The sequence below is a fragment of the Hyla sarda genome, chromosome 1, assembly GCF_029499605.1.
Source record: "Hyla sarda isolate aHylSar1 chromosome 1, aHylSar1.hap1, whole genome shotgun sequence".
NCBI lineage: Eukaryota > Metazoa > Chordata > Amphibia > Anura > Hylidae > Hyla > Hyla sarda.
In genome coordinates, this window is record NC_079189.1 from 149,935,682 (window position 1) to 149,950,778 (window position 15,097).

Below are 15,097 nucleotides of genomic sequence, written 5' to 3' on the forward strand. Positions count from 1 at the left end.
TACACTGTCATAATTCATAATCCCCGCCACCGTAACACGGGAACTCTGTTTGGTGGATAGATATTGACCAATCAGAGTTCCCCTCTCCCGGCAGCGGGGATTATGAATTATGGCAGTGTATATAGAAGCCAGTGGCAGCGCAATGTAGATGCATGTACCGCCGGCTTGTTATCTTAATAAATGCGGATCGCAGCGGGTCTCTGCAGAATGACCTGATGCGATCTGCACCTCAGCCCCTGGACTATAACTCCCATCATGGGCAGAGTCTGTCCATGATGGGAGTAGTAGTCCTAAAAGTCCCGCAGCCGGGGGGGGGGGGTGCAATTGCCATCCCTCAGAGCTGTGGTACTACAACTACTCCCATCATGAGACAGGCTCTGTCCCATGATAGGAGATGTAGTCCAAGGGCAGAGGGGCAGATCACTCTCCTGCGCTCCGCATTTATTAACTATACAAGCCAGCGGTACATGCGTCTACACTGCGCTGCCGCCGTTTTCTATATACACTGTCAATTCATAATCCCCAGTGGGAGACGGGAGCTTTGATTGGTGAATAGCTATTGGTGTTCCGACAGTGTATAAAAGGAGCGGCAGGCAGCGCAGTGTAGCCGCATGTGCCATCAGCTTGTATAGTTAATAAATGCAGATTGCAGCGGGTCTCTGGATAATGAACTGCTGCGATCTGCACCTCAGCCCCTGGACTACAACTCCTATCATGAGCAGAGTCTGTCCATGATGGGAGTAGCAGTCCTTACTGTGTCAAAATAGACACTTTGGTACGTGTCCTCCGAGGTGGTGTATATTTTTGCAAGAAATTGCCGTTTGCGCATTTTTTTGGCGGAAAAAAAACCCTGCAATTAGAGAATTCGATTCTACAGTAGAAAGTGCTCTATGGTCAACTTAATCGTAGACAAGGGTATGAAAAATATCAAATTTGCGCAAAAAAAAAGCAAAAGAAACACTTACGCAAATTTTTCCGCAAAAAAATACACAAAACAGCTCTATATACAATGATAAATTCCCCCCAATGTGTGTATGTGTGTATGTTCGTGTGTGTGTGTGTGTGTGTGTGTGTGTGTGTATGTTCCAGCATCGCGTCCAAATGGCTAAAGATATTAACATGAAACTTGGCACACATGTTACTTATATATCAACAACAAACATAGGATAGGTGATTTAACCCTTACTCACCCAATTTGCCAGGGTTATCTTCCAAACGGTTGGAGATATATCGATAATACTTGGTCACATGTTACTTATATGTCCACTTAAAATATAGGATAGTTAATTTAACCCTTAACTACCCCCATTTGTGAGTATCGGGGTTTTTGTTTAAAGTCACATGCAAATCAATGGGAAATGTATGTTCCCACATAACTTCCGTACGGCTGGAGATATTTAAATGCCTGGTACACATATTACGGGTCAAGATAGGAGGTCGGGATTGGAGGACGGCATAGGAGGTCGGCATAGAAGGTCGGGATAGCAGGATGGGATGGGATGGGATAGGAGGTCGGGATAGGGGATCGAGATAGGAGGAGGGGATAGGGGGGTCGAGATTGGAGGAGGGGATAGGAGGACGGGATAGGAGGACGGGATATGGGGTTGGGATATGACAACAATATAGGAGGATGGGATATGAAGTCAAAAGCTTCCTCCTTTGTTTATTTTCGGCCCCAACAAGGATTAGGAAGGAAAAACCGGGCAAGTGCCTGTATTGCTCTCACAAATACATTCTATCTGTTGCTCACATGCTTTCTCATTCTGTGCTTAGAGGGGGCATATACTTACTCTGCATGACTCATCTTCCTCCATTAGTGCTGGGTCTCCTCATCCAATCACTGCAGGCTTGCTCTGTAACCCCCTTCTCATCTATTTGGTGACTGAAGTCTGATAGGACAGGAGTGAGCACAGAGGAGTGCTAGTACAACCTTCTATTTTTGCGGCTTTTATCTGTTTTTTACATATTTTACATTTTTCTCTCTTCACTGCTGTCCTGTTTAATTGCTTTATTTTTGTCATTTATTGCAACCTTAACATCCATGTTTTATTTATCCATATTGTTGTTTTTTTTTATTTGTGCCCCTTTTATTCCCATAAGGTATATACATCTTACAGTGAGAATTTAAGATATTTTTAAAAGTCTCCCATTTAGTGTCAGTATTGGGACATTATCCCATTTTATATTGTTAAGGGCTTCTCTGAGCTGATCAAACTTTGCCTACCTTAAGTTCATTGTTTTTGTGGCCCCTCGAGAGATTCCCTTATTGAAAGTCCCCCATTATTATCACCTCATTCTGATTTGCTGCCTTGTTTATTTGCCTCATTAATTGATCTTCTGCTTCTTCCATTATGTTTGGTGGCTTATAGAAAACCCCTATCAGAATTTTATTATTTTTATCTCCATATATTTCTACCCATAATGACTCCACATTATCATTTCCCTCCCATATATCCTCCCGCAGTGCGGCCTACAGACTCGATTTCACATAAAGAAAAACTCCTCCCCCTTTCCGTTTTGTCCGATCCTTCCTGAATAGACTATAACCCTGTATGTTGACCGCCCAGTCACAGCTATTGTCCAACCAAGTCTCTGTTATACCCACTATGAGCTGTAGATTTTATTGAGTCGTCTATTCTGATTGCGATCTTTTGATCATTTATAGTCCGCTTTTTTGAAGGCAAGGTGTCCAAAATTAGCAATTGTGTTGTCATTTTTTTTTTCTTTTTTAAATGGCTTTCACTGTGCAAGATAATATCTTTTTATAGTTATGTGGTAGAAGTTGTTACAAAGGCAGTGATTCCTTATATGTATTCGTTTTTTTATTCTTTTCTTATTATCTATGGCTTTATAGGGAAGGGAAAGGGACATTTCTTTTTTATTTGTTTACACTTTATTTATTAAAAAAAACATTTTATTTTCAAACTTTTTCCTTTTTTGTCCCCCAATGGGACTTGAAGCTGTGATCAGACCCTGCCAACGACCGCTATATACTCCGATTCCAGTCTGCAGTCGTTGGCAGTGTCTGATAACAGTGGAGATTCGGCTACAGTGGTAACATCTTTGCCATGGCATAATGTCTTGGAGCTGGTTCATGCATCTGAAACTGTTGCAAGTCCTGGATAGGCTAGCTATATTGGATTCTTATCAATCTGTGGTGAGAACCTTCCTGGAAGTATATGGAGGAATGAGAATTCATCCACGGAGTTTCTCTATTGGAGCATGATATTGCTGGAAAATATTAGCATAACGCCATATAGCAAGTTTTTGCCGTCTATTGTGACTCATGTTTGTGTGTTGCTGCTCTATGTATATATATTTATGTGATGGAATAATCTTATGTATACATTAAAGGGGTACTCCGGCGCTAAGACATCTTATCCCCTATTGTCAGCAATTTACCGTACTCTGGAAGCATGTTTGAAATCGATGTTTTTAAAATATCTTCCTAGTGTTTGTCTGGGCTGTACTCATTGACTGCCCTGCTATATGGCTGCACTCACTGTACCACACTGCTGTATGACTACACTCACTGTGACTGCACTTCTGTATGGCTTCACTCCCTGTATCACACTGCTGTATGACTGCACTCACTGTGACTGCACTTCTGTATGGCTTCACTCCCTGTATCACACTGCTGTATGGCTGCACTCCCTGTACCACACTGCTGTATGACTGCACTCACTGTACCACACTGCTGTATGACTGCACTCACTGTACCACACTGCTGTATGACTGCACTCACTGTGGCCGCACTGCTGTATGGCTGCACTCCCTGTACCACACTGCTGTATGACTGCACTCACTGTACCACACTGCTGTATGACTGCACTCACTGTACCACACTGCTGTATGACTGCACTCCCTGTACCACACTGCTGTATGACTGCACTCACTGTACCACACTGCTGTATGACTGCACTCCCTGTACCACACTGCTGTATGACTGCACTCACTGTACCACACTGCTGTATGACTGCACTCACTGTACCACACTGCTGTATGACTACACTCACTGTGACTGCACTTCTGTATGGCTGCACTCTCTGTGGCCGTACTGCTGTATGGCTTCACTCCCTGTATCACACTGCTGTATGACTGCAATCACTGTGGCCGCACTGCTGTATGACTGCACTCACTGTACCACACTGCTGTATGACTGCACTCACTGTACCACACTGCTGTATGGCTGCACTCCCTGTACCACACTGCTGTATGACTGCACTCACTGTACCACACTGCTGTATGGCTGCACTCCCTGTGACCACACTGCTGTATGGCTGCACTCCCTGTACCACACTGCTGTATGACTGCACTCACTGTACCACACTGCTGTATGACTGCACTCACTGTACCACAATGCTGTATGACTGCACTCACTGTACCACACTGCTGTATGGCTGCACTCCCTGTACCACACTGCTGTATGACTGCACTCACTGTACCACACTGCTGTATGACTGCACTCACTGTACCACAATGCTGTATGACTGCACTCACTGTACCACACTGCTGTATGTCTGCACTCACTGTACCACACTGCTGTATGACTGCACTCACTGTACCGCACTGCTGTATGACTGCACTCACTGTACCACAATGCTGTATGACTGCACTCACTGTACCACACTGCTGTATGACTGCACTCACTGTACCACACTGCTGTATGACTGCACTCACTGTACCACACTGCTGTATGGCTGCACTCACTGTGACCACACTGCTGTATGGCTGCACTCACTGTGACCACACTGCTGTATGGCTGCACTCCCTGTACCACACTGCTGTATGACTGCACTCACTGTACCACACTGCTGTATGACTGCACTCACTGTACCACACTGCTGTATGGCTTCACTCCCTGTATCACACTGCTGTATGACTGCACTCACTGTGGCCGCACTGCTGTATGGCTGCACTCCCTGTACCACACTGCTGTATGACTGCACTCACTGTACCGCACTGCTGTATGACTGCACTCACTGTACCACAATGCTGTATGACTGCACTCACTGTACCACACTGCTGTATGACTGCACTCACTGTACCACACTGCTGTATGACTGCACTCACTGTACCACACTGCTGTATGACTGCACTCACTGTACCACACTGCTGTATGACTGCACTCACTGTACCACACTGCTGTATGGCTTCACTCCCTGTATCACACTGCTGTATGACTGCACTCACTGTACCACACTGCTGTATGACTGCACTCACTGTGGCCGCACTTCTGTATAGCTGCACTCCCTGTACCACACTGCTGTATGACTGCACTCACTGTACCACACTGCTGTATGACTGCACTCACTGTACCACACTGCTGTATGGCTGCACTCACTGTGAACACACTGCTGTATGGCTGCACTCCCTGTACCACACTGCTGTATGACTGCACTCACTGTACCACACTGCTGTATGACTGCACTCACTGTGGCTGCACTGCTGTATAGCTGCACTCCCTGTTCCACACTGCTGTTTGGCTGCACTCCCTGTACCACAATGCTGTATGACTGCACTCACTGTACCACACTGCTGTATGACTGCACTCACTGTACCACACTGCTGTATGACTGCACTCACTGTACCACACTGCTGTATGACTGCACTCACTGTACCACACTGCTGTATGGCTCCACTCATTGTGATTGCACTGTGTGTGTGGCTCCACTCATTGTGATTGCACTGTGTGTATGGCTCCACTCACTTTGACTGCATTGTGTGTGTGGCTCCACTCATTGTGATTGCACTGTGTGTATGGCTCCACTCATTCTGATTGCACTGTGTGTATGGCTCCACTCATTGTGATTGCACTGTGTGTATGGCTCCACTCATTGTGATTGCACTGTGTATGGCTCCACTCATTATGATTGCACTGTGTGTATGGCTCCACTCATTGTGACTGCATTGTGTGTATGGCTCCACTCATTGTGATTGCACTGTGTGTGTGGCTCCACTCATTGTGGTTGCACTGTGTGTATGGCTCCACTCATTGTGGTTGCACTGTGTGTTTGGCTCCACTCATTGTGATTGCACTGTGTGTATGGCTCTACTCATTGTGATTGCACTGTGTGTATGGCTCCACTCATTGTGATTGCACTGTGTGTATGGCTCCACTCACTTTGACTGCATTGTGTGTGTGGCTCCACTCATTGTGATTGCACTGTGTGTATGGCTCCACTCATTGTGATTGCACTGTGTGTATGGCTCCACTCATTGTGATTGCACTGTGTGTATGGCTCCACTCATTGTGATTGCACTGTGTGTATGGCTCCACTCATTGTGATTGCACTGTGTGTATGGCTCCACTCATTGTGATTGCACTGTGTGTGTGGCTCCACTCATTGTGATTGCACTGTGTGTGTGGCTCCACTCATTGTGATTGCACTGTGTGTGTGGCTCCACTCATTGTGATTGCACTGTGTGTGTGGCTCCACTCATTGTGATTGCACTGTGTGTGTGGCTCCACTCATTGTGATTGCACTGTGTGTGTGGCTCCACTCACTTTGACTACATTGTGTGTGTGGCTGCTCTTTCTTTGACTATAAAATTAGTCCTAAGTACATGGTTGAGTGGAGTCATTTTTTAGCACTAGTTTGCTCCTGTTGGAAGATGGTTGCCCTAAAGGAATAAAGCCCTTTAGTGTTTAACATTTGAATCTTCAAAATAGAATCACAGATATAAATGCCTTTGTATTAAAATTGAGATCATGTACAGTATATATGTAGTATGATCCTTTAATTACTAGTTACTAAGTGAAGTTGTTCTAGTATAACTATTCAGCCCCCCCCCCCCAAAAAAAAAAAAAAAATTTCAGCAAAGCCCAGATAGAAAGTCATTTCTGACGTTTACTTAATCTTAAATTTCTTCCTTTCATTATGCAACTGTAATAGAGCTTTGTGGCCTGAGTGGTGAACTCTGATTTAAACAGTGTAACCTCCGTCAGTGTCTGATGTTGCCCTCTCCTGCACTGTATTTCTCATACTAAGTTTGTACCCAGCGCGCAGCTGCTGTGAAGCTATTCGAAGTCCAGAGAGTCATTAAAGTTTGGGCTCTTACAGATTTCCTTGCAGAGGAACAGTCCATGATTAATCATTGTGCAGATGCGACTCTCTCTTGTTAGTGAACCTACCGCAGCAAACTGTGGCAAAGGTGAAATTCCCACAAAGATACTTCTATGGCAGCCGCTTCTTACTCCGAATCTGATAGCACTACAGTACTTACATATTACAGGTTCATTATTCCACTGCAATGCTACAAATGTTGGAGAAGGTTCAGGTATATATAGCATTAATGTGTCCATAATTGCCAACGCTCCCTTATGTTCATTGACATTGCCAGCAATTTATTTGCCCCTGCTGAATGGAACGTTCTTTTTATGCTTTTGACTGGCTTTCTACCTATTACCCATTATTTATATATTAAAGGACCATAATTTGCCCCCATTTAAGAAAGCTACCTATACAGATTGTCTTTTTTTACACAGTATAGGTCCTAGTGTATTCATTAAATGGATCCAAAGACCCCCATTACTTGATAGAGCCTAGGTAATGGACTTAAAGGGATATTATACTAGAAAATAAGAGGCTTTTGGAGCCATTTTTCATTTGTACAGGGCTCATGTTGCATACGGATCCATAGGCTACTGGATTGTTACTGAATGAAATAGTGCAGTATACAGTGGTCCCTCAAGTTACAATATTAATTGGTTCTGGGACGACCATTGTATGTTGAAACTAGAGATGAGCGAACTTACAGTAAATTCGATTCATCACAAACTTCTCGGCTCGGCAGTTGATGACTTATCCTACGTAAATTAGTTCAGCTTTCAGGTGCTCCCGTGGGCTGGAAAAGGTGGATACAGTCCTAGGAGACTCTTTCCTAGGACTGTATCCACCTTTTCCAGCCCACCGGAGGACCGGAAAGCTGAACTAATTTATGCAGGAATAGTCATCAACTGCCGAGCCGAGAAGTTTGTGACGAATCGAATTTACTGTAAGTTCGCTCATCTCTAGTTGAAACCATTGTATGTTGAGACCAGAACTCTATGGAAACCTGGTAATTGGTTCTAAAGGCACCAAAATGTCATCCAAAAATAGGAAAAAGTGAGAATTAAAGAAAAATAAGTAGATAACTAATATAGATAAAGCAAATCCTTACATATAAAAGTAGGAAAGATCTGCTGGGAGCTGTAAATCACTGTCTATGTCAGTGTTTCCCAAGCAGGGAGCTTCCAGCTGTTGCAAAACTACAACTCCCAGCATGCCCGGACAGCCTTTGGCTGTCCGGGCATGCTGGGAGTTGTAGTTTTGCAACAGCTGGGGTCATCCTGCTTGGGAAACACTGGTCTATGTAGAGGACAGGAGCTTCTTCGGGGTCCTGTACAGTACACACAGTGTCCTAAAAAAGGAATGGAGCCGCCCTCACCTGGTGTCCATAGGAGCAGCTAACCCTGTTACAGGTAAAGTGTACAGAACATGTAATACCTCCCTGTACTGTAGGGGGCGCTATCAGACATCAGTCAGTGCATACGCTTCAGTAATACAGGGGTTTTACCAGTAAAATGCCCATTCTGATTGGTCAGTTCTTCCAGCCATTGACACGTTTCACAGATCTGGACTGTCCGTATCACTGTATGTTGAGTCTGATTTCAACTTAGGATGGTCCAGAAAAGACCATTGTATGTTGAAACTATTGTATGTTGAGGCCATTGTAAGTTGAGGGATCACTGTACTGTGCTACACTATACAGAGGTATAGATGTAAGGGTATACTTGTTCTTCTTGCAGTTGCTGCAAATTTTATGGTGTACTGACATGCTCTGAATAGCATGTTCTACCGCATCCCAGAGATGCTGTATAGGATTAAGATTTGGGGATTAAAGGGGTACTCTACTGGCCAGTGTTCAGAACATTTAGCTCCGAATGTTGTGTGCGCACTGCGAGGGTCGGCCGTGCCCCCCGTGATGTCATACCACGCCCCCTTAATGCAAGTCTGTGGGAGGGGGCGTGGCGGCCATCACGCCCCCTCCCATAATCTTGCATTGAGGGAGTGTGGTATGACGTCACGAGGGGGCATGGCCAACCCCTGCAGCGCGCACACAACATTTGGAACTAAATGTTCCGAACGCTGGCCAGTGGAGTACCCCTTTAAGAGACAAGAGAAAGTAAAATTCCTGTCATGTTTCTAGAAGCAGTCCACGACTCTGCAACGCACGCATGTTTCTGCAAATCGCAACAAAACGCAGTAATGGACCTGTATCTGTTGGGGATGGGTGCCCAGGAGAATTGCCCAATACATCTCAAATATAAAGCTAAAAATGTCTTCCATATTGTATTGGTATTGATGGGCTTTTATTATAATGTATAGGTGGATGTGGATCAATGAGTACCAGTAAAACGGCTGCACATGTGAACCAGTGTAAAGTAATAAAGAATATGGGAATTATCAGCAGCATAATTAATCTTCTTCACCAAGGCAAATGTCTAAATGATGTCCTGCTTTTAAGGAAAATCTGCATAAATATATTTAAAAATATCATGGAATGCATTTAATGTGCCTAATGAACTAGTAATTTGGAGGTGACACCTACGTGAATTGGCAAAATTAAGACAGTGGATAAGTAGTAGGAACAGAATAACGATTTGCTGTAATTTATTCAGTCTACTTGTTGAAGTAATCTACTTTCTTTAGTAACTCGGGTGTATAGTCTAGGAATTCAACATTAAATATTACAGGAAATAAGCCATTTTTTTTCTGTATGGCAGTATTATTATGTTGATTTTGAGTTTTATACAGACCACAAGATGGCATTAGTGAGCACAACAATAGCATGCACACGAAGGTAGGATTTTTAGAACTAATTTAGAGTCTTCTCCATACCAACGTTGTCTCTTATGTGAAGGTGACCTTCAGTATAATGACAGGAAAATGTGAGAGAAAGGGACCTTTAGAATGTGGAAGAGAATGAGGGACTTTAGTTTAACATTAAAAGTGTTTACTAGGTGGCTTAGCTGTTAGAAGTGCAGCATCAATTCATTTACCATATTTTTAGTCGTATAAGACTCACATTTTCTTCCCCAAAACGGGGGGGGGGGGAAGTTGGTGCGTCTTATACGGCGAATACACAGCTATCGGGTCGGTCCCTGCGGCCATCAACGGCCGGGATCCGCAGCTAATACAGGACATCACCGATCGCGGTGATGCCCTGTGTTAACCCTTCAGACGCGGCGATCAAAGGTGACCACCGCGTCTGAAGGGAAAGTGACACTAACCCGGCTGCTCAGTCGGGCTGTTCGGGACCACGGCGGTGAAATCGTGGCATCCCGAACAGCTTACAGGACATCGGGAGGGACCTTACCTGCCTCCTCGGTGTCTGCTCCGTGCCGGGATCCACTGCATGGCGGCGCTCTCCTTCGACGTCATCACGTCGTTGCGCACGCCGTCCCGTCATCCAATAGGAGCGGCGTGCGTGGGGACGTGATGACGGCGACGGAGAGCGTGGATCACGGGGAAGAAGACGTCCGGAGCGTCGGGGACACCACGGCAACGCGGCAACAGCGATGGAGCAACATCCAGGGCAGTGGTGATGGGTCAGGAGCGGCGGGGACACGTGAGTACTACCTCCTATACCAGTGGTCTTCAACCTGCGCACCTCCAGATGTTGCAAAACTACAACTCCTAGCATGCCCGGACAGCCAACGGCTGTCCGGGCATGCTGGGAGTTGTAGTTTTGCAACATCTGGAGGTCCGCAGGTTGAAGATCACTGTTGGGTGCAGAATCTTTTTTTCTAGATTTTGCACCTTTAAAATTGGGTGCGTCTTATATGCCGGTGCGTCCTATAGGGTGAAAAATATGGTAAATATGTGCAGGATACTGTACACGTAAATACACCCATAGGGTCAATTGAATGTATTTGTGAATAGGGTCACACGTACAGTTCAATTTAACTAAATGACTGGACACAGCTTTAATCTGCAGCTTTAAAGCCTTCGTATCAAATATGCGCTGAATACTGTACCTGTAAATACACCCTTAAAGTGTCCATTAAACACCAAAATAGTTATACAGCAGCCTCAAAACAGACATGTTCAATTGATAAAAAATGCAGAAGAAACACTCCTCAGGCTAACGCATTTCAGGTCTGTAGACTCTTAAAGGAGTACTCCACTGGAAAACATTTTTTTTTTTTTTAAATCAACTGTTGTCAGAAAGTTAAACAGATTTGTAAATTACTTCTATGTAAAAAAATCTTTAATCCTTCCAGTACATCAGCTGCTATATGCTCCAAAGGAAGTTCTTATCTTTTTGAATTTCCTTTCTGTCTGACCACAGTGCTCTCTGCTGACACCTCTGTCAATTTTAGGAACCGTCCAGAGCAGGATATGTTTGCTATGGGGATGTGTTCCTACCCTAGACAGTTCCTGACATGGACCGAGGTGTCAGCAGAGAGCACTGTGGTCAGACAGAAAGGAAATTCAAAAAGAAAATAACTTCCTGTGGAGCATATAGCAGCTGATAAGTACTGGAAGGATTAAGATGTTTAAATAGAAGTAATATACAAATCTGTTTAACTTTCTGGCACCAGTAAAAAAAAAAAAAAAAGCTTATCTGGCTAATTTCCTCAGGCTGTGTGTTCTATTGCAGATCAGTTTCATTGAAATTAATGGAGCTAAGCTGTAATACCACACACAACCTGAGGACAGGTGTAGTGCTGTTTTTTTTTTTTAAAGAAATTGACTCTGTTTTTCTAATCTTGGATAACACCTATAATCAACTTCAAGGATAAGTTATACAAAGCATATTTTTCAAAAACACATACAGGTAGAATTTAAAAGCAAACCACCAGGTATGTCACAAACACGTGTTACCCAAAAAAGTGGTAGAAAAGAGGTAGACCTCTTGAAACACGTGTAGCCACTGACAGACTGCTACCCCTATCATCCCTGAGCTGTTCACTGAAGGCCGATGAGACCCGCTGCTCAGCACGGCATTCTAACACAGCAGCGGCGCTTGTGATTCTGAGCGTGCCTTTCTGCATGAGGAGGACAAAGGTAGCGGCAGCACACACCGCTAGAGAGGAGAGCTTACTGTGTGGAACCGTGTGTAGCCGTCCTCACAGCTAGAAGCACTGAAGAGGACCATCAGAATGGGTGAGCCGGACATAGTCCCACTTCTTTTTCCTGCACAGGATATCTGCCTAGAGTCCAGCACCTCTGCTCATCCCTGTAACTGTATCACCAACTAGCAATCCACTGTTTGCCACGGGCATCATACCCGCCACTTGCATTTATTTGCCCTCACTGCATAGAGGTGAAACTGACTATTGAACCTCACGATCTTTGCTGCCCTTCTGATCGCATCGGGTCTCAGAAGTGAAACCCGGTGCGATCAATCCCTCAAACCCTGTACTACAACCCCTATCATGGAACAGACTCTGTACCATGATGGGGGAAGTAGTACAAACATTAATGTAGCCTCCCCAGCTGTCTGCAGACTCCCGTAGCCAGGGAACTACTACTCCCATCATGGAAACAAGTCTGTTCCATGATGGGAGTAGTAGTAGTCCCGGCTGTGGGAGTCTGTAGGCAGAGGTGTTATGGCCATACATGAGGGATGTTATAACGGGTCTTAACGGATGAATATTTATTCATCCTTTAGCACCTGTTATTTCACCCGTTATTATACATCCATTTTCACACAGAAAACCAATGTTTAATAATGGATGAATGCTCATAGTGTGAAAGAAGCCTTAAAAAAAAACGCATAACAACATGAATAAACTCCCACCCATTGGCTACACTAATAAGAGTGAAGTAAGGATATATAACCTTCATTGCTATCTCAATCTGCGTCTGCCAACTTGAGTGTATATCATCAGCCCAAACATTTAGGCATATGTAAAGTTTTCCAGAGTTAGTTGAGGGTACACCTAATTCTGTGATGCCTTTTCTTCTGCCTTGCATTAATGTTTTTATAGCTTAGATTGCTTTTTGGTGATGACATTTAGTAGAATCTTTAGCATTACTTTTGAGCTGTACTTTGCCTATCCACAAGTTGTCCTTGCCATTATTACAGCGGCAGTACTAGTAAGAGCTTGTCTCAACTTTACAAATTGTCTTACCTGAAATGGCTATCATGGGCCATCATTTGGTATAATAACCATAAAAAAGTCAATCAATACAATATGTTATTTTGAATCTAGTATGCTTACATCTGTGATGCTAGTTTACACTTTGGTCTATATACCGTATTTGATATGAACAAACCTAAACCAGTTCATATGGCCACATTAGGAGGTATTTGTTTTACATTACCCCTTGTTGCATTAAAAATAAATTCTACTTATGCCATAGCTACATTAAAGAAGCCTGATGTGGCACACCTTAGGCTACTTATAGCTTGTTAGTATTCCCTATGAGTATGACAACTTAAATCTATGATGTATCCATGATATATGCGAAACATCAGTAGTTGGGTATTTTTTGGTATTAATGGCGATGTCAATGTGAGCAAACAATGGTGTTTCAGAAGCTGTTCTACATTTCTTGCTGTGTCTTTGATGTCCCCCTGTTAGCTGTTTATACATATAAAATGATGGGTGTATTCTCTAGCCAAGAACATCTGTTTTGAACCAGAAACCATTTCTTTTGATGATTGTCCAGGTGGTATGTGTCTCAGACATGAGAACTGTGCATGTGCCTGCCAGATCTCATGGATCGTCTTATGAATTATGTGTCCTTTTGACAGTAGGGCCCCAATAAAAACACAGCACTTGGCATCCATTCATGTAGCCAAGTTTTGAAAATGTTATGATCATAAAGTGACTTTATTCTGCAGAATATTTTACAAAGACGAAATATTTCCTGATATACCAGCCGGTGTGTCTTTGCTCTGGTTTTCAATGTGTAGTATTTCTCCTGCCTCCTACTGATACATTCAGTAAAGTTTGAGCTAGGCCTGTGAATTTAGAATTCTTTTTTTTTTTTTTTCAAAAAGATTTATTGCAAACATGAGTAAATAAGAACAGACATTATAACAAGGTACAATATGAGGCGGTACATGGATGAGCAACACAGGTTAATGCTAGTCGAGATAGACATCTCAACAGGGCTCAATATGAGGCAGTATATCAATTAGCAATATAGGGCAATGCTAGATGAGCCGAACATCATAGACCTATAGAGAAGTAACAAAGTAACAAAGCAAAGAGGGTGTACAGATGGTAGGTGAGGGGATAGAAGGAAAGGGTGCCTGGGGATAAACGAGGGGAAAGGGTAGGGGTCATGAATAGGGGAGGGGAGGGGGAGAAGGTCCAGAGACGAAAGAACTAGAGACTAGAGGATGTAGGATGAATCACGAGGGAAGGGAAGAGGGAGCGGGGAGCCCTAACTGTAGGAAACGAGGGGAGGCTGAATTTAGAATTCTTATCATACAGATGTGGAATTACAACCTGATTTTTGTTTCTTGGGTCTAGCAAAATACATCATCCCATTTAACAAGTTTGAATCTATTCTTCATGTTTGTTCTCCATTGTCACAGATTCAGAGACACTTGGACTAGACGCAGGCGGTGGTTTAACAGCCTGGAAGTTAAATGAACAGCTCTTTCCATGCGATGTTTGTGGGAAAGTATTTGGTCGCCAGCAGACTTTATCTCGACATCTGTTATTACACACAGGTACAGCTTTCATTGTTAATTCTGTGCTTAAAAAGCTAAATGTATGTCCTTAAACTTCCCATCTTCCTGGTGAAAACAAATGTAATAAATAATGAGCATCCTATTCATACCATCTCCTGTTTAGGCCATATTTGTGTCTCTAACACAGATGCATGTTTGCTGCCTTACTAAGGACACTAGTCGTTTCCCGACCCTTGGTCTAGGGACCTAAACTGAAGGAATCATAATGATCTATGATTATGTCAGTTCGGGTCATTAAACACATGGGTGGGCTGAGATTTCTGTCCATATTGCACACATGTAATTGTGGCCTATGTCTTTGTCTTGTATTACCAGATACAACAATAAGTAGGATTTCTTCAAACCTTTTGGATTATTAGATATTTAGATTTTTCTTAGCATAGACAATGAAAGA

At 43.6% G+C, this 15,097-nt stretch overlaps 1 protein-coding gene across 2 annotated transcripts in view; it reads left to right on the top strand.

Annotated features, from left to right (window-relative positions):
• ZNF827 (zinc finger protein 827) overlaps nt 1–15,097 on the top strand; it is a 183,746-nt gene that overhangs the window by 151,931 nt on the left and 16,718 nt on the right. For both annotated transcript variants that reach the window (XM_056562852.1, XM_056562851.1), the window contains exon 9: nt 14,545–14,682. In XM_056562852.1, coding sequence (XP_056418827.1) covers nt 14,545–14,682 — 138 coding nt within the window. The remainder of the gene's footprint in view (nt 1–14,544; nt 14,683–15,097) is intronic.